Here is a 24,610-nt window from a genome sequence, read left to right as displayed (position 1 = left end):
AGTTTGTTACATTCATTAGGTTGTTATAAACAGTTTTGCAGTAATGAGGCTTGACTGTAGTTGTATAAACGGAGAAATCTTCAGTACAAACTGTAAGCAAAAGCCATCGAAAGTAATGGCTTGCTTCATTATTATTTGCTATAAAATGCAGTGTACAAAATTATTCTGATGCCTACAGGGCATTCAAGATCATGGGACATATTTGGTGCAACCACCTTTTTCAGGACATGCCAAATCGGACACACTGAAACATTCACAGAGAGGGTTGGCAAAGCCTGTTATTCTTCATAAGTAATGCTCAGCAGACACAGCAAAATAAATTTTGCACAAACTGTCCAAACTACAAATATATTTATTTACACATTTACACATAATGGTTACGCCATACAGATCAATGATGAATTCACGTGCAGAATGAAGTCACAGAAAGTGTGCTTCGTAAGACCGGTTGCAAGTATGTACATACTTACTTTACGCTATGACAAAACAAAGAAACCGCAATAAAAAAAAATGGAAAAGGGGTTTGGCAAGCCGCATTATGCGCACAATGCCATACAATGCCTGTCAACATCAGCACACACACACAAAAAAAGGCAATGCTGGCAAATTTGATCGACAAAGCAAGATTGCTTTGCACACCATATGCACCCTGAGCCAACTTGTTTGCGACAATAGCCATCAAATGATCAATGTGCATTTATAGGAGAGCTTGGGCTGTATGTAGTTTGTCGAACACACAACTGTTTCTTCATACTGCACATGCTGCTTTCCTCTTTGACTCGGGGTCTTGTGTGAATGTACATGTGAAGAGAATGCAGCTGATGATGGTGCAGATATTAACACTTGTCCAACGTGACACAGGGGAGGCATGATTACAGTCGGGGATGCTCTACCGTAGATGTTGACGATGAATCCAATGCACATGCTTTAAAGGAACACAGCCCGCTTTGCCAACAGTGTACAATAAGGTAAGGAAATATCTGCATGCAATTAACTAATCTACAAAGCTGCCACTTCTTTTTACTGATGTGGCTACCCTGAAAGAAGATTCTTTTTTCTCCTCAATAGGTGTAATACTTTTCTAGTATGTCAAACGATTAAGTCCGGGAAAACCAATATAACATGAGAAAAGTTCCTCGCTGGTGTGTTCAAGAAAATATAAAAAGCACAGTTAAACCTGCTTATAACGAACCTCCATATAACGAATTTCTGGATATAATGAAGTTTTTCTATTCCCCGCCGTTACTCCAGAGAAGCACATGTATTTGAGACCTCTACGTAACGAAGTGGCAGCAGGCGACCCCCTCTAAATAACGAATTTTCCACGCCGGCAACCTAGAGATTTCGCCCCAAATTTTGTCACTTTTGCGCGAGCAGCAACCGGAAGCACTTTCTCCGCCGCGACGGAATGCGAAGCGGCGGGGTCGCACTTTTGCGTGCTCGAATGCACGGCGACTGCGAGGTGAGAGCGAGCGCATGTGTGCCTGCATGCGAGCAGTGCGCGAGGCGGGCCTGCATCCCTCGACCCGGCGATCTTGCCGCCTGCGGGCACGACCTTTTCCCCTCCTTTCATTCAAACCTGATCCCGCCGCTTGCTGCAGCTGGCCTAGCCCGCCAAGCCGGCACTCTCCTTTTCCAGTTGATGTTGCCGAAGAAAACATAAAACGTTCTTTTTTTTTCAACGCACTGGCGCTTTGGTTACTGCGCAAGTCTATGTGCTTCACTTCACTAACCTGACACTATATATGGGCCGTTTATAATCTGCCGAACGTGAGCGCGCCGCGCGCGCACGCTACGTCAGCACCGGCGCAGCCAACATAACCGGTGGCTTCCGACGCACCCCTACGGGCCCAGCGCCGAATTGGCTCCTGACACATTCACGCGTTGGCCGCGCCGGCCGCGCCGATTCACAATGCCATTTCACGTGAATAAAGGCGCCCACACCGCTTCGCCGACGGTCGCAGACAGCCGTTCAAAGCGGCACGCAGGCTTGGGACTGTTCTGCGCATGCTCTGAAGATAACAGCCGACGGCACGCGCGTCGGAGTATGGAGGAGATGGCGTTTCGGCCTGCGCAGCGCAACCGGCCTAGTGTGACTGGCCGCAAACGACACTGGCCGGCGCGCACCGATTACGTCGAATTGTAAACAGGCCTTATACGTATAGGTGGGCGTTTGTTTTTCAAATTTTTGTGCTGAACCTGCATATAACGAAATCCTCTTTATAACGAAGTTTTTCGGGAATTGGTCAATTTCGTTATATCCAGGTTGAACTGTAGTACACCTGCATAAATTTTGGTAATGCCTCCTCCCCGTTTCAACAAGGTTACCCCTGTAACAAGGGACTGGCTGCTAGATTTTGCGCACATATATCACACACAAAAACTATTCTCATGTTCACTGAAATGCAATATGGCCATATGAAGCACGAGTGAATGAAAAAAAAAAAAGTCACCGTCAGTCAAGGCAGTACGTGATTAATCTAGACACCATGAATTAAATATGTGGCAGCAGTGAATACAACACTATGTGGAGGTTACAGTATGAACAAGGGACATCAAACTGAAAACGCATGGATGGAACTGTCTTGCCGCTCTGTCTAGTATGAATTGTACCCAAAACGCTCCCAATTATGATCTGTTGTGCATTGCACAGATTGCTACTGTTAAAAACAATACAAAAAGGAAACACAATATATGAAAGTAAAACCCTGCAATCGTTGCCTTACTTCTGTCGAACTTTACAAAAAGGTGCACACCATTTTAGGAGCAGTAAACACAGCTCCTACAGCTGCTCATCCAAAGTTGTTTCACCCCTCAATCGTTTCGGACGAGTGCAGCTCAGTAGAGTAGCAGTCTGGGTCAGTTGGTACATACTGAATAGTAAAAACCAGTCAAAAGACGAAAGACAGAGAAGAGACGTGGCACACACGACGATTGGAGTCGTTGTGTGTGCCACGTCTCTTCTCTGTCCTTCGTCTTTTGACTGGTTTTTACTATTCAGAGTGCAGCTCGTCTTTGCCGAACTGTCCCAAAACCGTTTTGGACGAATGTAACTTGTCCGCTCGAGATAATATCTCTCTTTTAGCGGTTCAAACGAGACACACTCGTTTGCGGGCTAGTTGGTGTGTCGTTTCGCAGATGGCAGCACTGGGCTGGTAATTTGTTTTTTTCAACCGCCGTTTCACATTTCTTTGGGGGGAACCTGGTGTTTAAAAAATGGCGTCCGGCGGAGGCGACACGTGTTTCTGGTCCACCGTCGTGGAAAAGAAGCATTTCGTCGTCGTCCACCTCTTTGGACGATAATGATTCAGAAACCGCAGTTTACTTCATTTCTGGAAACAAAGCAATAGCGATGACTTCGAAATTAGCAGTTCATCAGATGAAGAAGACTGCTCAGAAGAATTTTTTTCAACACCCGAGAACTTGCTTTTTAGAAGGAAAATATTCAATATCAAATTTTTTTAAGTAAGCAGTTTGGGCACAGAAATTGTCAAAATACTAAAACGGTTAAGGGATTAAAAAGTGTTTTTTCAGTGCAACACATTGTAGCTACAATATACAGCATGCTTTGTGAGGATGCCCGACTGTACAAGATGACCCAGTACTGGGCATAAAGACTGTACACAGCAGTTCACAGGAAGCTCAGACTAGCGAGGGGCCTCATTTTGCACATTATGAAAAGCTCAATTCCTTTTTGCATTCACGTAATTTCAAATTGAGAAACCCACCTAACATGCCTTCAATTACCATGGTAAAAATTCAAGACCCGTGGCTGTGACAACTGTAAATCAGGCAGTGAGTATCGGAACCCACAAAAAAACACTTACCGTAATTTCTGGACTATAAGTCGCACCTTTGTATAAGACGCACCCCCCTCAGAACGGCAGTTTTCCAGAAAAAAACTAACAAAAAAACGTATGTAAGTCGCACCGGTTTATAAGATGCACCTGTTCGTTCAGTAAGAGATTAAAATAAAAAAAATACAGTGACGTTTCACTCGCGTATGGGTGCCATATATTTCCACTCCAGGCGCATTTCTGCCATCGTGGTTGCCGCGATGTTCCGTATAAAGTCCATGGGCGATAACATCGTCCCTGCATGCCGTATGCTTTATGTGCGAGTGAAAACTTGTGACGGTGAGCCAAATCGCGCACAAGGGAGGAAAGCGGGAAGGCAGCGCGGAAGGGCGGCTTGCATACTGTGGTAGCAACTGCGTAGATAGCGCAGCGGTGCGCACCGTATCTTGACAGCGATCTGCAGATGTGATGAGTTCGGGGTCATTCGACTCGCGGTCGGCCTGCCGCCGCTTGTGTTGCAGCTCCGTCCTCGCACGGCACTCGGGAACTCGATCACAAGAACCCGGCACCTCAATACACGCGCAGCAATTAAGTCAACCAGCGTGCTTCGCGTGGTCAGAACATCGAATCCGATTTTGACAGCAGTTTTTGCGGGGGAAAAAAGAAACGTACACGAGTCGCACCGTTCTATAAGATGCACCAACCAAAAATTCAGAAAAAAAAATGCGTCTTATACACCGGAAGATAAGATAGAATGTGCAGCACGAAACCCTTATGCAGAAACTCGTGTTCAATATTTTGGTACAGGAATGGGTTCCTTATTACTTCAAAATTAAGACCCATTAAAACTGCTCAATCCCAGTTATATCACTCCCTGTCTCAGCAGTACATTTTGCCTGCCAGAACCTGAAAGCACCCCTTGTGCCAGGATCTCCTGTTTGCACTGTGCCATGCCTACTCTGAAGATCGATTATTGCCCATTTTAGCTACAAAGCAGCCTAAAGTAAATAAAGCATCCCAATTGCATGTTTATGCTCATATTTGATAGTCACAGGTTTGAGGGAGCGCTTTCTTCATGCCTCAACCCTGCATGAACAGAGCGCCGCAGAAGTGCAACACTGACAGTGCTTTGTCCCTTTGTAATTCATGCCTTCCCATCACAAGCCGCACAACTCTGATGAAAGTTCAAGACGACCGCAGCGCCACCACACCGTTATGCAGTGTTGGAAAGCATCCTCACAGGGCAAACCGCTGTATGTGGCAGGCACCACTGCGTCTGCAAGCACAAGCCTTGCTAAGCTTGGGAGCCTCGCTCATCGCACCGAGCATGACTAGACCCCCCGGAGTGAAGACAGCTGATCACCGCAAAACTTAAGATTGCGAGTGAAGTGGCTGCAATAATGCTGCTTGCTGCAGCACTCACTCATTGTACTGGTACAAGTTGGAATGCAAAGTTAACTTGGAAACAGGTCTGACTGACGTTGAAAAGACACCTGGGTGCCTGGTGCGAGCTTAGCAGCCACAGTATGTTTTACGTTCTCTGTGCTGAACAGCGCAGCCCATAATACTCACACTGTGGCCACGATTACTTGACGGAGGAACACGGACAGCAGAAAGGCGGCGGTACCATCCTGTTCTTCATGAGACCCCTTTCATTCCTCCCAGCCTTTTGCGAAAAGCTTTTGCAATTTCCTAGCAGGCAGTCATGTGCCAAGAGCAAACAAGTCGCCTGCCAAACACTTTGAAAGTGAGAAGAGACTGCCGTTTTCCGCATGAGCATTCTTGTCACTCTTTGTCTCTTAGGTGTGATGTGCCAGCTGGGCACTACTGCTCGTTTCTCCTCACACATGTACACTTGCATCAGGATTGAACAGTCACAGCACGAAGGAGCACATGCGAGATGCCTGTCACTGCACAGTCAGCTGCTGGATGACTTGTGCCTGACGTGCCGCAGGCCGGTCGTGGCGGATGATGACGTGCCGGCGCAGTGCGTAGCCATAGCATGTGCGGTAGTCGCAGTGCGGACAGCACAGGTTGCGGTCACCGTGGGATTTGTAGTGCTCCTTGAGGTGGTGCTTCATGCCAAACTCTTTGGAGCAGACGGTGCAGCGGAAGCGTTCAGTGGACTGGCGGGACGAGCGCTGCCGCCGGCCCGAGGGGCGCCCTGCTATCTGCTGGTCCTGCCCCTGGCAGAGGCCACACTGCGACCGCTGCCGCTGGGCCTCAAGACACTCGGGGCAGTCAGGCACTGAGGGCAGCAGGTCTGCACCCCCACTCCCCAACAGCGCTGCTGGGTGGCTGCTGCTACCGCGGCCACCACCACCCTCGGCACTCGCTGCAAAAAAAAAAAAAAAGTACCTAATGTATGACTGGCTTCTATAGTATCTATCCCTGACAGTGTCCTTTTCGCTAATGTTTATTAGCGTCTTTTTTTTTTTTTTGGGGGGGGGGGGGGTGATAATAACGCTTTAATGCTTTCTCTTCTTATATGTATAATGTATATCTGCATGCATGGCGCATGTTGTCTGTGGCTTTCGGCAGCTGTGTGCACCTTACACACTGCTATCAGTTATTCTTAGCTGTCTCTTGTTTGCTTATTTGTCTGTTTCTTTATTACTTGGTGCTATTACTGTTTACTGTGATGCCATCTTTACTGTTTGTTGGGGTTGATGTTTTTTAAGTTTCCATAACAACTGCATGATTACACCTCATATTTTTGAATTTTGGACTGTTTTTCCGTTACTCATATGATTGTAACCCACATCCTTTCTTCAAAGCTATGGCGACTGAGGGTATAGGAAACAAACAAAAATAAACAACAACAAAAAAAAAACAATCCTTCATAATGCAACTAGAAATACAACGAAAACTGACACTCTAATCTACAAAACTGACAGCAGTCCCAAATAAACCAGCCTAGTGAGCAGAGGAGACAGTGTTCAATGGCATGCACTGCACAACCTCATTCATGTGCAATAAACAAGCTGAGCTCGGTGACTATTTGCTAGCCAGAAATGGTTCAACAGAAGACAGGTTCTGCTCATCAAAAGTAACTTTGGCTGTCAATATAAACTTGAAAACGGCTCGAGCTCATCTTTTGCTCTAGGGTTAGCGTGTGTCAAAGCATGCCGATGTTGAAATGCTATTCTCATAAGTTATTATATTGTAAAATAAAGCTGATTCTGAAAATTGTTTGAGCAGAGGCATTCCTTCATATTATTGCACATGCTATGCTTGAATTAAAAATGGCAGTGTAAGGCTTTTATGCAATACCTTATTTCTGTGTTTTCTACGGGAAAAAAAATGTATCTAAGGCCAGAGTAGGTGTAATAACACTGGCTTTTTCACAAGAGCCTCTTATGTTTATGCAAGTCATAATTATGCCCCCACTTGCTTGCTAAAAAAATTGGCCGCCATCCCGCCCTGCGAACGTGAATGTCTAGCGAAGCTGTATCAAACACCACACATGGTCGAGCATTCTATTCACGCTGTTTTTCTGGTGTCTTTAATTTCCGTGGTCTACCCATGGCAGTCTTAGAATGAACTGAATGAGTTGCTAGACGGGTCTCCCTTTTATACAGTCGAATCTCGTTAATTCGAACACGCTTAATTCGAACTGACGCGGTGGTCCCGTGAAAGTTATGTGTATTTCAATAAGCGAAAACGCTCGGTAATCCGAATGCAAAAGCATTTGCGACGGTTAATTCGAACATACCACGGACCGACAATGCTCTCAGCAGCGCGCCAAATAACGTGGCGGCGCCTCCGACTGGCATTGCTCCGACACCGCCATAAAGCAAAAGCTTAGGAGAGACCCCTTAATGCAGCGACGGAGGCCCACTCCGGCCAACAAAACTGCCCACGCCATCAAACGCTCGCTTCCCGATAACGGCAGAAAATGAAACTTCAGGGAGCGGGCTAATCTGCGCCGGCCAACTGTACAGGCGGTGCCGGCACGGCGGCGGGTGCGCACGGAGAGTCAAAGGGGAGGGAGCTGCTAGGAAACGGAGAGAGGGCGAGGGGAGCAACCGAAGCCACTGCCATCGAAGCGTCGGAGTTGCGTCGGAGTTGCGTCGGAGTTGCGGAGAAGCAGCGGAGTTGCATCGAAGCGGCGGAGTTGCATCGAAGCGGCGGAGTCCCTGCCGCCCTCCTCCCTCACCTTCGACGGTTTCCGCGGGCGCCCGCCCGTCGCCATCCGGCACCGTCCGCTCCCTGAAGTTTCGTTTGCTGCCGTTATCGGGAACAGAGCATTGGCCGGCGTGGGCGGTTGCGCGCCGCGATATTTCACGACTCGCACCGTTCGTGCATCGTGCTATGGTGCTCGAATACTTCAAAAATACGTCCTTTCTTTAAATCGAACTTCTTTGAATTCGAACAATTTCCAGGCCCCTTCGAGTTCGAATTATCGAGATTCGACTGTATATGAAAGCGTGGTGGTATATATGTATATATATACACATAGCCACTATGTGTATATATATATATAAATCAGTGGAGCAAGGAATCACAGGAGCTGGTACAGAAATAGTTAAAAAGAACATATATATAGTTAGTTAGTTAGTTATGTAAGGTTTTGTGGCGCAAAAGCAACTAAGGCTATGATGCACCATGCACAGGTTGAAAATATATAATTTGATAAAAGCGCTTCAAGCAACAAAGATCATTTGCTTTAAAATTTGTTTAAGAACCCTGTTTCATCTAAAAAATTAAAAACATCGTCTAGAGATACAAGTGCATTTTCAGCTAGGATCAGGGATGGATGAAGTGGTGTTAGTGTTTTGTAAAGTTCATAAAAATATTTGTCTTTTTTCCTCCAACGCCGGACATGTTATTAAAATGTGATTCACAGTAAGGGATTCTTTGCAGTGATCACAAACCGTTTGTTGTTCATTTTTCAATAAAATGTTATGTGTGAGATGTGTGTGTCCGATGCGAATTCGACATAGAATGACTTCCATGAAACGTTCCTGGTGATAAGATGTCTTCCACTCCTGTAGTATGGGTTTTACTATTTGTAGTTTGTTATTTACTTGGCAGCCCCACTCGTGTTGCCACTTTGAGGTGATCGCAGCACGGACCACCCGGACACAGTCCTTGAATGGAAGATTTATTTGTCTAATTTTGTTACAGGCTGCGAGTCCTGCACATTTGTCCGCCTTTTCATTTCCCAGGATTCCCACGTGACTTGGAACCCAACAGAGACGAATTATTTTACCATTCTTTTCACATTTGCCGAGCATTCTCAGGATGCAGCCGAGAAAAGGTTCGCACTCTGATTTTCTATGGAGAGAATTAAGTGAACTAAGGGAATCTGTGTAGACAACTGCTTTTTTATAATCTTCTGTTACTATTTTTTCCAAGACCATAAGCAGGGCATATACTTTGGCTGTAAAAACCGAAGCAGACTGTGGCAACCTAAGACAATTTTCCCAGTGTTCCGATACAACTGCGCTTCCAACATGTTCATTTGTCTTAGAACCGTCAGTGTAAAACTCGGTGTAGTCGAATTAAGCGTGTTCGAATTAACGAGATTCGACTGTATAAAAGGGAGACCCGTCTAGCAACTCATTCAGTTCATTCTAAGACTGCCATGGGTAGACCACGGAAATTAAAGACACCAGAAAAACAGCGTGAATATATATATATATATATATATATATATGCCTGATTGCAAATAGATATGCCGTTTGCCTTCAATTGTTACCCTGGAGTTTTCTGTTTACGCCACGAAATTTTCCGACCAACGAGAGGTATACAGCTTCGCTGTAAAAAAAGTTAGATGATGAAACCGAGGGTGTGTTCTTTGATGGCTAATAAGGCAGCTGCCCGAGTATTAGAATGTAGTTGAGAAATTGTCTCTGCAACTTGAAGCCACCTTGCACTGACCAAAAAAGCCAAGAAAGACAAATAACATTATGGCTACATTTTAACACTTTGCATGTGTGAACCAAAGAAAAACGCAACATGGTTTACTTTAAGCACAACAGAAAGCCTGACCACGCTTTCTTGTGCACAGGCAAGCTTTCCACCGAGCTTCCAGGCAGGGTGATCAGCCGCCACCTTGTTCGGACAGCAAAGTAGCGCGTGTCGTTAGCGACTACGATGCTATTTTGGCAAAGCTGCCATGAGAATTAGAATGGGACTTAGGATCGCCACTGTCTGCTTTGCTGTCTATATAGCCATCTACGGCGAGTATCAAAACACGAGTTACACGCAGTAATGCATGTGCAGAAGCTTCACACCTGTAGCTCTCCCTTCGTTTCCACTTCCACATAAAGTTGCTCGTCAGTACAGAAGGATAGCATTCACTCACTGGCAGCATGCAGCAATGGAGGCCCATCCAGGGCACCGCAGGGCTGCGCACCTGCGGCAGCTGCGAGGCCCTGGTCCCGCATGGTCGGGTACGAGGCAGCAAACATCTCACCCAAAGGGTGGCAGGGTCCCCCATCCAGGAAACCCTTCTGACGGCCTCCCCCACCAGAGGGGTGCCCCCCCTTGCTGCTGTTGCCCCCACCACCTCCGTGGTGGCCCTGGGGACCCCCCATGCGGCGGCCCATCAAGCTGCTGCTCGGCTCTCCACCAAAGTAGGGACTCTTGAAGGATGAGCTGGGGTCTTCAGGGTGTGGAGGGCGTGCCTGCACCACAGGGGGAAAGGCATTAGTGAGTCTGAAACCAAGCTTGTTGCCACCGCCGGGCACTAAAAAGAAAAGTAGGTTGAGCTGTCTAGCAAATTATGCTTCTACAATACCAAAAAAGCCACTCTTACTGTGGGTGCAGGCTTGGTAAACCAGAAAAGATGCAAGAACGAAATACAGGTGGTGACGTGCGGCACCTTGGTGTTCCTGCACCAGCTCACCATAACATCATAGATTTTGATGCAGTCTGCTCACGCTTAGAAAACTCGTTATCAATAAAGATGTACTACAGTGAATTCAAAAGGAGCCAGACACTGAACTCAAAGCAAGTTTCGAGAACTTTTAACATGGCACAGCAGCCGAAATATGAGAGAAAGAAAAGCCTTGACATACTGACACTGCGGTTTCGGCACGAAACTCTATATAAAGAAAAGTTTGGCCTTCATTTCCTCTCTAACCCATTGACTACCAAAGCCAGCGCAGTGCCGCGCCTATCAACAGGGGCCATACAGTCGAATCCCCCCTACAACAAAATTTTCGCCACAACGAAGATTTTCCGATTCTCCGTCAGCTGCCCATAGAAAGTAATAAAAAAAAAGTCTTCATAACGAAGGCATTTCATTTGGCATTTCCGCTTCAATGAACCTTTGGAGTATGAAACTGGGACTGAATTGAAATTGGAACTGCCAAGTAGTCAAATTAGAAGGCCCTTCTAAAGCTGTGACGATCGTATGTCCGCTTGAACAAGGTTTTCGTGAACGAAATCAAATTCAAGGTACCGATTTACACCACTGCAATCCATAGCCACGCGTGGTCATCACGCGCCTGCGCGAGACTGCACGGGATCACCACAATCGCTGCCATTTTCTGTGGTGTGTGGCTGGTCGAGATGGCTACGCCAATGAAGCGTAAATTTCTCACTCTCGAGGAGAAGGCACATTTGATCACCGAGGCACAAAGCGGAAGGAAACAAAGTCGCAGTTTCGCCCGAAAGGTGAAGCATCGAGCAGCTTTATTGGTGTTGTAGAAGCGTAATTTACTAATGCAGCCAAACTTACTTTTCTCTATAGTGTCCCTTCAAGCAAGGATGGATATGACTGACAGCAAATGACTGAGAACTTCAACCGGCTAAGTGCTAAGCATAGTCTAAAAGAGCATGACCACCTGCAGCAGGTTGTGGTAGCCAACAATGCGCTGTAGATGACCGTACAGAGCCGTGGCATCTCGCTTTGGCATGTCGTGAGGCACCAGGCAATTGCTGAGGGCACCGGCTCCTTTCCCGTGCTGTTGAGAAGTTGACTGCTGTGACTGTGGATGTGACGACGAAGATGGGTGGTGGGAGGGGACGTGCGACTGAAGAGTGTGCCCAGAGGTCTGCTGGTGAGGTGGCGCAGGCAGTGCCAGCTGAGAAGAGGAGGCCTGCGTGATGGCTGCCGTTGAAGCCGCCGTGGAGGACGAGGACGACGACACATCCAGGGCCACCGGTAGTTTGTCGCCGGAGCGCTTCACTAGGAGACGCGTCTTCTGCTGCTCTCGTTCTCGCTCCCGGAATGCTGGATCTCGTCGCTTGAGCCTCATTCGCCTGCGCTGCCGCTCTCGTTCCATGGCCCTTTAAGAAAGATGAAAACGCTAAGTTGCGCATGTTAACGTTACTAACGGCTGGACACGAGGCACAAAGCACACAGTACAAACACTAGGGATCAACTGATTTTAACACAGCTTAAAATTTGTAAGTCCCTTGCAGTTAGTATTCGCAAAGAAAATTCAGTGATAGCACTTCCACCAAATCACGCCTGAACTATAATTTATCGCATGCATTGAACTAATGCACAGAGCCATTTTCCAAGAGTTGTGTCTCCAACATTTCGCACAGTGTATATAAACAGATACTATTCCCTGCTGAAGGTCTAAAGTCTATTAGATGTCCTTGCTGCCACAGTACACCACTGCATATGCATTCCTTTCTAAGGAGACCACAAAGGTGTCAGAAAAATTAAGCAATCGAAAAAATGAATTTACAGGAGAAAGAAAGCATTCCTACTGCAGTTTTTATTGGCAGCCAGAAAGATCTTAAATACGCATTGTGCTTGGTCTTGCACTGAAGCGTGGCAATATTTGCTCGAATTCTGCTTGCTACTAATTAGGTGTTTTGCATTCTGCAACACAGCCTGACATGGGTCATCATGATGTGCCAAAGTGGGAAGTCTGTGAGTTACGCGAGTGCTTACCACCGGCAGTCCGCAAATTCAGTCAAGAGCTTCTCATGATGCGCAAAATCTTTCAGTTGCACCTTTTGAAGAATACATGGGCAAGTCTTTTCTGATAAGCATACCATTCAAGTGCACATGCGCATTATTTCTGACTTGGTCTCCCGTGAAGGCTGACAGCACAATAGAATGACAGCCAGCACTCTCACTGCCATAAAAATTATGGGGCTGTATTTCGTAGTGAGCAAAAAGAAGGCTCACATAGCACAAACGTGACTTCTGAGCATAATTGCCGAGCTCTTACGATTGCAGACCATTGACAGTTGATGTGTTTGGTGTTCACTCAATGAAAAATTATTTTCTCATTAGGCTTCGCGGACAAACAGCACTCAGACAGCCGACAAATTGCACTACCACATGAAACGTGGCTGGTTCCAATGTGTACAATGGCAACATGTGACACAGCAAATGAAGACTTTCCTCGAAAAATTTACCAAACCACTGCATGCCGTCCTAATTTTGTTCACTGGTATACAGTGGTTCCATGTGGCACTGTGTGATACAGTGACTATGCCAGTGCCGCAACCAGGTCTAAATGAATTGAACAAAGGCTTTTATTAGATTTTCTTTTATTCTTTATGTGCCTTGTGGCAAATCGTCTCGAAAATTGTCAACGATGCCTCACAATGATTGTCGACAATGAATTGAAATAATGTAGCGACATACCACATTGCCACTGCCAAAATGCATCATGCAGCCAGGCTCTTTTCTCGCATTTTCCTCTGGACACACTGCACCATCTAATAGTGGCACTGTGAAGTCCGTGCCTGGTGCATGTGTGAATATACCCACATTCAGACAAGATTTTCTAAATGTGTATGACGCGGGTTTGAGTCTGCCCAGCACCGGAGAAAAATTTTAAAGGCTTCTTAAAAAAATATATATATATATTTTTTATATATATATATATGCATGGCTCTGCTATCGCAAACACCAGAGACCAGTGGAGCTGAGGAAAGCCTAGTAGTGGCAAACCCCGCACTTAGTTTCCTGGCACTTAGGATTTCTTCGTGACGTTCTGCGTAGTATCGCGATGAATTCAACCCGCCACGTCTATGAGCCTCCACATCATTTCTTCGCCTACGCGAACTCTTGGCTTCCCTCAATCTAGACTCAGGATGTTCTCTTCTGCGACGCTTGGTTTCAGGTTTCCTGGCTCTCGCTTCAGTCTTCCGGAAGCGACGAGCGTCCAGTTCTCTGGTCGAAACCTGCCGAGCCTCCGCCAGAGGCATCGGCTGCATTCACGGACACCGGGCGCATCCGGCGCGAATGCGGGGAAACGCGGTCGGCGTCGGCAGCAGCTCTACCTACGCGTCCCACTACTGCATGTCTTCACTCCTCCTCTCCACCTCGCATCCGCTATGCTGCGCGATGCTATTTTTATACTCTGCTTTCAGTCTCCCCCAGCTCGGCGAAGCTGCGGATGACGGAATGACAATTATAGCGAGGTTCTAACAGCTCCGCTAAAAAAAAAAGGTCATTGGAGAGTGGCGCATACTCAGTGGCAAATACCTATGACCCAAGGTGGCATCAAAGAGGCTCATTGCAGAGCTACACATACGCAATGGCACATACCCAGCGACCAAAGTTGGTCCGACGGCCGGTTTCGAACCTGGTTCCCTCAGTGCAACAGCCCGATGTTCTACCCATTAGACCATGGACTACCCAGTGACCCAAGTTGGCGGGAAAATGGTTAGAGACATAGATGATAAGCAGACAAACACCAGAAAGTGCGTGAAGTATACTAAGAATGCTAATCACATTAAAAAAAATCATGGACAAACCACCGCATGCCATCCAAACTGTTGGCCGCCGCCATACAGTGTTTTCAAGTGGCACATGTGCGATACAGCGGATATGGCAGTGCCGCAACCAAGCCAAAATAATCTAGCAAGTCCGGACCGACCCTGTCAGTGCCGGGAGTCGCTAGTCTGCATGTGCAAGTTTGCTGCGCCACATTTTGTGTCCTACCATGTCACGATTTATAACAAGAAAGGGGAAGTAGTTGCCTGGCTATCGCAGCTATCAGTCATAGATAGAGGTACGGTGAACGTTTAGAGTCTGCAACAGAATTGGCACCACGAGAGAAAAAAAAAAGTAAAAAAGCCCAGAACCACCTTTATGTTCATGACATTGCAACAGAAGTCAAAAAAGAAGGTGCAACCAAGCTGTCAGGCTTTACTATAAAAGGAAATCTGATTTATTGTTTGTTATTCAGCAGTACTGTTTACTTACGAGTGACGTCATCATATCTAGCCTTATTCCTACATTTCAGCAATGTTGCTGCATCATGACATCATGATAATGTTGATATCACCAGGTCAGCACATTTGAAGACCAATTTTAGTATCAAATTGAAAGAGCCCCCCCCCCCATGACACGGTTCTCCAAGTATTTTCAGTTTATCATTGTAACTGAGATTAGAGGGGCGAGCCAATATGATTAAACAAAAAAGGGATCTCAGCGCTCATTTTAACTGGAAGTTCCAATTTGAAATAGACGCCTTTAAGCACCTCCCACCGACAGCGACTGCCGTTTTGGCGGGTGTTGTGTGACGTAGGAACTGTGGGCTACCGCTGTGTTGACTGCTTTGAAACAGTCAGGAACCATATCGGACGATTTGCTCAGCCCACTCTGGTACCCAACGGCGTAACAAGGACGTCGCCATTGAATTGTGGCAGCAATTTTTTCACTCTGGCAATAGAAGCAGCACAAACCAGAGAACGTCTGCAGAAACAATCTCAGGCTGACCACTGATACACACTTGCGAAAACAAAATAACGCATTGCGATCATGATGTATTTCTGGCTCCTACAATCACATCCCGGTGCTAACAGTATGCAAAAACACGGCCTCCGAGAATGGCTCCTCCGAGGGAGCCGCAGCGGGGAGTTGTGATTCATTGCATCACCAGTTAGTGTTGCAAGATTGCTATGCGGTTCAGCTGCGATATGAAAAATTCAAATACAAGTTTTATACCACACTGAATGTGCTTAAATTCTGACAGCTTGCTGTGGGACGCGTATCATTTAATAAGCAATCTATTATTCAAGCTTAAAATTGGGTTTCATGGCCCCTTTAAGATATAAGTGTTTCCCAACCTTCATACTGACCGAGTGTCATCCTTTTACATACGAGAAGCGCATGACAGAGTTTCTACAACTTTGGAAGTACAGTATAGACCACTTATAACGTAACCGCTTATAGTGCAGGACCGGATATAGTGCGGTCTTTTCAGACTCCCGTTAATTTTCCCATAGCACTCCATGTATACACGTATCGTATCTTATAGTGCAGTTGCGGGAAACGAAATACCGGTTACAGTGCGGCTGCCTGGGAGTACGGAAGTCAGCGGAGACGAACGCTCCCCTCAAACAGGCGCCCCAAGGAGTGCTCGAGGAAGAGAGACGAAGTGGAGGAGAAGGGCACGTGGTGCGAACGAACAGCCAGTGAGGCTGAAACCAGAATCTTGAGTGGGAGTCGTGAAATATCACGGCGCGCATAGCGAGGAGGGCCATGAAACTGCCAAAGCGCCAACGTTCGCTTCACGATAACGGCAGTAAACGAAACTTCAGGGAGCTGGCGGCGCCGGCACTGCACGGCGAAGGGCGCACACGGAGACCGTGGAATGTGAGGGAGGAGGGCGGCAGGGAAGCTGATTTCGCCTCGGCAACTCCGCCGCTTCGGTGGCTCCCCTCGCCCTCCCTCGTAGCTCCCTCACTTTCGACTGTCACCGTGCGCGCCCGCCGCCGTGCAAGAGCCGCCGCTCCAGCCGGCCCGGCGCCAGCTCCCCGAAGTTTCGTTTTCTGTCGTTATCGGGAAGCGGGCCGTTTGTCGGCGTGGGGCAGTTTCGTTGGCCCGCCTGGGACAGCGCCGCTGCTTCCCTCTGCGCCGTAGCCGCAGCGTGCAAGGTCAACACGTGAGTAGAAAGTAGAGAAAGCATAAAGGAGAAAGAAGGGTTCACTGCCATTTTCTACGCGTGACTACGGTAGCATGGCTGAGACGTCGGCACGTACACGCATGTTCCGGCGCAACGCAGAATCGGCGACCTTGCCATTTGAGAGAGGGTGAAATTTCCGCCGTGTTTTTCTTTCTTTCTTTTTGTTCGCGCGTGACATTGAGGTGCCTCTCCTAAGCTTTTACTCTATGGGGGTGGTGCCGGAGCAATGCCGGTCGGAGGCGCCGCCGCGTGAATTATTTCGAATTAACGAGATTCGACTGTAAATTCAATGCAAACATTCTAGCCGCATTCCTCGACTGTCGCACACGCGTAGCGGCTCGGTGCACATGTTTTGCATATGTGCGGGCCTTGAAAATTGTTGTTTTGGTTATAGTGCGGTACCGCTTATAGTCCGGATATTCGCGACTCTGGCGACTTACGTTATCAGCGGTCTACACTGTACGTGCCAGTACTTAAAACGAAGGTACTATGCCACCTGAGCAATCCAACAAAACCACGTGGGCTTCTCGAGCCAGCCTGTGAAATAAACTACGTACAAACCTGAAACCTGGGTCCTGCCGGCGCAACTGCATACGTGCCCGCTGCCGCTCCCGTTCCAGGGCGCGGAAGCCAGGGTCCTGCCGCTTGAGCTGCATCATGCTGCGCTGCCGCAGCCGCTCCATTTCCCGGTACGACGGGTTTTGGCGCATTGCCTGCAACCGTTCGCGCTGCAGCGCTTTCTTCAGCAGCGGGCTGCAAGGAGGCAGGGAGACACGTTGTTAGGTTAGACACTGAGTGGCTTCTTCCCAATGCTCAGTTGCAAAAACAGTAATATGCAGACATGTCATTCGATGTAGTAGGATAGGGGCCGTATTCTGAAACGTTCGCCTAGGCGAAATCAGCATGCGCGCTGATTGGCTGGTTGTGCAAATTGAATGACGTCGGGCTCAACCACCCAATCAGCTCATCCAATTTTGCTAAAACAGCCAATCGGCGCACGCCTGAAAGCGAAAAAAGAAATTTCGCCTAGGCGAACGTTTCAGAATACGGCCCTAGGTGTTCCCAAACTGAGCTCTACAGCACAAACGAATGAGTGGAAAGCAATAAGCGAAGAAAAACACAGGCAAGTAAGTAAAGACAAAGCTGGAACTGACTCACAATTCCATTCACTACATTTTCCCGACTATAGTCCGCACCTAGTGTATAGTCCACAGGGACGAATTTCAGTATGAAATAAAACGTTCTTTTGCAAGCAGTCTTCACCTATTATAGCCTGCAGGGATGAATTTCAGCTGAAAATCAGCAATTGCCTTCTCAGTGCAATTGCAACCGTTCTTCAAGAAAGGCCGCGTCATTTCTGGTGTTACTACTTCATTTATGCTTTCTAGGACTGATTAATCTACAGTATTTATTTGATGAAATTTTGCACATGTGCCCACAAATCGAAGCACAAAAAAGCAGCCATTTTAGCCCCATAACTGTTCAGGATAAGTCCTGCTTGTCCAAGCCCTCATGTTCCCAAAACATTTAAGAGGAGTGCGACTCATCCCTGTGGAATATGTTCTCTCCTCGAGTGTTTTTGATGAGAAATGCTTGTTTACAGCTTAACTGATGTTTTTGGTCATCAGATGGCCGCATGTGCCTGGTGATTTCTTTCTTCTGCAGCTGGAGCGCACTTTTCTTGTGGTCTCTGGTGTTTTCAAAAATGGTGTCTGGCAGAAGCGATGTGTGTATAACCGGCCTGTCCCTTCCAGAAAAAGCGCATTTCTTTGTCGTCGTCTTCTTCCAGCGAGGACAGTTCAGACACCACGGTCTACATAGTTTCAGACAAATGTGATAATGACTGAGGTCAGCAGAACCTCGGACGAAGAAGACAAAGAGGAGAGCTCAGAGGGAGACATCGCAAGTGCACGTATGCGGACTAAAATTATGTGAACAGCGTAACGCACAAGCCTCCACTATTTCCTTTTAAAGCAAAGCTTTCTTTCTTTGCCTCTTCCTCCGACTTTTCCACTGCTGCTGCTATCTCGCACATCACGTCAGGAGGTTCAGAGCATGCATATACATCACAGGAGGGTGGCAAAGAGGAAAGGCGACACGAGAAACTCATTTGGACTTTTGCTACAATGCCCTCTGGAGCTCCTTGAACATCGCCACAATACCCTCTTGACAGCTGTAATCTGTGACTCCCTGCAAAAACATTGCAGAAACTGCAGCACTTAGCGTTCTACTAAAATGCAACAGTCCTGAGAGGAGGTAGGCCGAATGGTAGAGAGGATGTAGGGAGAGGAGGCAGAGAATAGGTAGAACCAATGCAGTCACGGCACAAGTGAGTGACAGCCTTGCCACTCTTTGCTCGCAGTTCCCATACATGGGGGGGAGGGCAGGGGAGGGAAAAAGCAACATGAGAAGTCAAGGAAACGGTACTACTAGAAACAACAGCGGTTGTGGACAAACTGGATAAAATTAAGTTCAAGATACAGTACGGTACGTTTCTGCTATTTCTGAAAAATAAGCACTGTGCGAATTTGCCAAGTCGACAATTGACGTAGGGTGTGCGGATGCAAAGCCGCATTAAAGCACCACAGCATCTAGGCGACACTAAGGAAGCAGTCTACGGTGCCTGCTACGGTAACTCTGTGGCTGTGGCATTGCTCGAGGTCGTGGGTTCGACCCTGATCATGGCAGTCACATTTCGACGGAGGCGAAACGCAAAAACGCTTCTGTGCTTGGATTTAGGTGCACGCTAAAGAACCCCAGGGGGGTCAATATTAATCTCGAGTCCTCCACTATGGCATGCCTCATAATCCGATTGTGGTTTTGGCATGTACAGCCCCATAATTCAATTAATGTTATAACTCCTGCCACGATGCGATGTGCTGTGTGAGGCAATGACAATGCTAACTTTCTCAGAGGTTATGAACAATAGCGCACAACGCCTCAAGCACACACAGCTGTGTGTTCCGTGTATTATGCAGACTAACAGCAGTGATGCATGCAAGGTAACATTTAACATCGACTCACCACTCTCGCATTGCACTAAACGCTGCATAAATTAAACATTTGCCATCAACATCCCCGCTAATTATCGTCAATCAAAGCAAACAGCACAGAAAGCTTCGCTTAAATCGATTCCAACAGTGGGTGGTATCGACATAATTTTTTCTGCACCTTGTAAGCAATTTACTGTAAGCTCACCAGCGAAACTGTTTGAATATATTGAGTGTTTCTATAGGACAAGGTGGTTTTGATGATAGTCAATGAAACCAATCAGAAAGTGACTCTGCATAATCCCTTGTTCTTCAGCTGTACCACACACTGCCATAGCTCTCTTTGTCAAATAATGCACTGTTAGGATGCACAGCTAATGTGGCAAAGAAGAAAACCATTCTGTATATATTTCTTCCATAATTTTTGTTGATTACTAGCAGGCAGTTGCGCTTTTGTGCTATGGCATACAATAAACTTCAGTAACCTACTTTGATTTATTCTATGAGTCCGTTGATTTTTTTCTACTTCAAAAACCTGCTTTTTATAAAAATAATGTTCACAATCAGCAATAAAGAAATAAGCACTCTAAGAAATTTTTTGAAAAAACAAAACGGCTAAGGGGTTAAGCATCGCAAAAAGCATTCTTTTGCACATTGAGAGCTGCCAGTATTAATTGGAAATATTGCTCGTGTTCAGCGACGATCATTGTGGTGGAGTAAAAAGTTGCTGGAGCAGTCGGGCGTCTTTTTTTTTTTTTTTCAAACATTTCTATAATCTTAATATATTAAATCATGTATAGTCCGCATCATGCAAAAGTTCAACTTTTAAACATGCATTGTCCACAGACAATCGGCCAAAAGATACAGTATTTGGGATGACAACAGCATTTGTGTTTGTAATAGTGCCATTATCAGGCAAGAAAATAAACAACTTAGAACACGGTCTCATTTCAGCACAAGAACTCCATCGCTTTATTCGCATCCGCCTTCTTGGCCATTTGAAAGCATTTACCAGAAAAATGCAGCAAATGTCAGGACATAAACCACAATGATGACATCAGTACTGTCAAATTTTATGTGTAAAGAATGCAAGTTTCATATAAGACTGACGCTTAAAACTTGATGGTGATACTGTTAGTCTACTACTCTCAAAATAGCAAGACCTACAAACTGCAAATTTGTATGAAGGCAGACTGCGAAAAAAACCATGTCTTAGTTATGCACAGTAACATGATATGCAGTCTTAAGAATAGTAACATTAGCAGGGGAGAGGTCACCAAAAAGCGAATATATATATATATATAAAATTAAAGAGAAATCATATCATCATAATCTTGCACCTAAGTCACTCCTGAGTGACTGTACAGAGTCATCTATTATGCACGCGAGAGAAAATGACAAATAGGGTGCTCATTTTCAGGCAAAATCTAATTTGCACCAATATCTAACCTATAAGTTGGCTTCATAACAGTAGTTAAGCATGATTCCTCCCTGAAAACCTGCTTTTCATTAACACTCCTAAACTGGCACAACTATGCCATGAACCCACCGATTCTCAGAACAAATTTTCAGAGAGAAAGTTGACATGTGGAAATCAATGTGGATTCTTGGAAGAGAAAGCTTTGCAGCTCATAAAAAATCTGTCCTAGTTCAGGAAAAGAACCCATTACAACTGCCATCTTCATACCATGCTAATCGCCAGATTGTGGAGCTAACCAGGAGGCCAGCAGTTGGCTTTACAAGGATCAATTAGCAAACGACTCAAGCATACAAACATTGATTAATGAAGTGGATGCAACTTACCCATCATGAACCTACCTGAAATTTGTGGGTTTCTGTGGTATTAATATTGTCAAACAAGTTCTTAGATTGAACACACTCTAGCAATGCATCAAAAAACAGTTAAAGGAAGTCCATTAATGCATCAACTTGTCAGCATCAGCTTGCGGAGTAGTATTAACAAACTATGAGTCGTAAATGGTGTGGAAAGTAATTTACAACTTCGTCTTTCAACACTAAAAAAATTCCGTAGCATTCATAAAAGTTATTCTGAAGAGTTATGCACTAGTTTGGACAGTGAAGTGACAGATGATGTTCATGGCAGAGTAAAAATAATATGTGGGCATGAAAATGGGAAATTATTGTAGAGCTACCGTGCAATAATGCAATGTTGGTCAGGAAGCTTCCCGTCATACAGTTGTTAAATTTTTATTTCTTTAAAATTTTGTGAAATCCCAGAACAATCACTGACACTGGTTTGTTGGTTTCATTGTGTCTCGTGTTATCTCTCGCATGGAACTGCAGCTCCAATATTCAATGCCTTCCCATTTACCATTCAACATTCAGGCTTTCCCCTTCAAGTCCATGAAAAGACCCAATAGGCCTAACGAAGACATGGAAATACTAGAATGGTTAGACGTCTTTAAGAATTAGTGCAATAAAATTTTGAAGTAAACCTAAGTCCGAAAACTTTTCCTCACAGCAACCTTTCTTTCCACTTTGTCTATGAGAAAGTGTACTTTATCTTAAGCCTAAATAAGACAAGTGATATTCACTATGATTGTAGTAGTTTACTTCACTGTTAAAAATGGCCTGTAAAAGATCCAGAATTCCAGGATGTTTTCCAGAACAACTGAATCTCTCCCCGCCTAAGAGGTTCAAGATTATTGACATTTAGTAATTAAGGTACCAAATTCAAATGTTTGAATGGAAATTGAAGGATCCTGATTATAAATAGCTGTGAAATTGCACATTGCACGCTTGATAATCCATCTGGCCAAATAGCATAGCTACGTGGCACAGTGCTATGAACTTACCAGCTGAAAATTTATGTTTACTTAAATCATATCTCAAGGCTTTAGGAGATAACAATCGTAAAGGAAAAGTGTGCTCAGGAAAAGTTTTTTTTTTTTTTTTTCAAAAATGGTCACAGAAAGTTGCCCACTAAAGTACTTGAAACACAGAAGTTGAGGAAAAACTTTATATTGGGATAGCCTAAGCCCATAGTAGGCAAGGAACAGAAGGTTTCATTCAGTACACATTGGACCAGCATGAAAAGAAACACTTGATTTGTGTTCAAGACTCAATTTTCCTTTCTTTGGTGCTGAAAAAGAAAGCATAGCATAATGGGGAAAACTACTAAACAAATATAGGCAAGGAAGGTTTCTGCAGAACTTAAGCTGGTTGTGTGTTTTTTGTACTGGCCATACTGGATCGTCCTGTACTTGTGACTATAACATATGCAGTGCACCTCTTAGGCTTTCTTTCTTTTTTTTTTTTTAAGGGTGCCTTGTGTGTACAATACCTTGCCCTTTTTGCATGCAGTGTGAGCAGTGAGGTAGAATGGAAAGTTAACAAACAAGATAGTTTGCATACTGTTCCATATACTTTTAAGGCAGTTAATTTCCTATGTGAAAAACCAACAAATGGCGTCAATGTTGTGAATCAGTTGTAGGCTGCCACTTATTCGGAGTACCACAAGCTGCCACAGCAGACGTCGCAAAAGCTTGGTGCAATCATTGCTAAAGGCTTTTGTCTCATTTGCGATTAACCTGGGCTTCATAATTATGTGGCTTACTGCACTCATGCCAACTATAATTTGTACCTGCAAAGGTTGCAGTCCCACTGCTTGGCTGCGAGGTCTATATCCTTGGGCAGGTTTGAGGTCTTTTCAATCACAGCGGAAAGCGCAAACTGCTGCTGCTGCTGTTGTTGTTGTTGTTGCTGCTGCTGCTGCTGCTGCTGCTGTTGTTGTTGTTGCTGCGACTGTTGTTGTTGTTGTTGCTGCTGCTGCTGCTGCTGTGGCGACGCAGCATCGTTGCTGAGGAACAGCTCGCGCGTCTCCAGGTTCATCATCAGCGAGCCTGACTTGTCTGTTTCGACGGTGATCGGAGAAACATCTTCCTTAAGAATCGTCTCCACCGGCACGAAGCTCGGAAGATCACCTGAATGTAAAACAAAAAAAAAAAAAGAAAAGAAAAAAATTGGAAAGAAACAAAGAAGTGGGAAGGAGGTGTCTGCCGGTCACCAAGGAGCAGCAATTACCGCAGACAAGTAATCCGCGCGACCGCGATTACGGATAGCTCAAATGCACGGAACTGTGCGGAAAATTTTTAAGAATTACGAATACACCAAGCCAGCTGAAAATACACTCAACCCACGCTCCCCGCGCGACGTCAAGGATGCGCGCATTTTCCACAGCTGAGGGCTTCGAGTTCGCGCTCCACCGTAACACCTGGAGGTGTACGAGGTTCGAATCGCGATGCCGTTTTAGCGTTTTCTACGGACACAAGCGTAACTAGAAAGCTCGCAGCGTGCGCAGACTGCTCTCAACGATTAAGCGATGAAAAGGCGCACGGGGAAGAAATGAGAATCCCGGCTGCAAGCCGCAATAACACGGATGCACGGACTAGTCACGCGAACCTCTCTGGTCGAATGGAAGGACGCTTCTTACCATTCAGAGGCCTGTCGCCTTCCATGCTAGCGTGGGAGATCATACACGCGAATCCGTTTGACCTGGACTGTGGAAGGATTTTCGGGGAGCCTCAGATGAGCGGATTGGCGGAAATTAGACGAACGCGAATCGCTTAAACTCTCAAATAACAATGCAGACAGCAACAATCACGAACACCCTCCATGGAGGCGACTTGTTGATTTTTTGTTTGTATGTGCTTGCGCCAGTGTGCGTGCGTGCGTTGCGTGCGAAGCGAGGAGCGGCGTCTGGCGGATTGTTTGGGTCACTCGATTCGTTTCCGTACAGTTACGCCACAAACGCTTACTGTTTCACGCAAGGATAGTTCAGACTGGTAATTAGTCGTGAATTTATCTAACTGTGACTGGTTCAGAAAGGCTAGTGTTGGACTAGAAACTATCACACTTAACACACTCTATAACTAACACTTTGAAGATAATGTTCTTGTGTAATAATCTTGCTTTTACTTCAGTTAACGCAAAAAGTGTCTAATTTTAATGAATTTGTTGT

General features: G+C 45.9%; 1 protein-coding gene across 1 annotated transcript; it reads right to left on the bottom strand.

Moving 5' to 3' along the window:
* Positions 1–334: 334 nt before the first annotated feature.
* LOC119450328 (probable serine/threonine-protein kinase yakA) lies at positions 335–24,588 on the bottom strand. The gene is made up of 6 exons (XM_037713761.2): positions 24,083–24,588; positions 23,234–23,573; positions 17,201–17,392; positions 11,597–12,041; positions 10,111–10,432; positions 335–6,132 (listed from the first exon to the last, which is right to left on the bottom strand). Exons 1-6 carry the CDS (start codon positions 24,123–24,125, stop codon positions 5,705–5,707), a joined length of 1,770 nt encoding a protein of 589 aa, XP_037569689.1. The 5' UTR covers positions 24,126–24,588; the 3' UTR covers positions 335–5,704.
* Positions 24,589–24,610: the final 22 nt, after the last annotated feature.

The sequence above is a fragment of the Dermacentor silvarum genome, chromosome 4 (assembly GCF_013339745.2).
Source record: "Dermacentor silvarum isolate Dsil-2018 chromosome 4, BIME_Dsil_1.4, whole genome shotgun sequence".
NCBI classification, from domain to species: domain Eukaryota; kingdom Metazoa; phylum Arthropoda; class Arachnida; order Ixodida; family Ixodidae; genus Dermacentor; species Dermacentor silvarum.
Note: the sequence above shows the minus strand (reverse complement) of the source record. Positions and strands in the feature narration are given on the sequence as shown.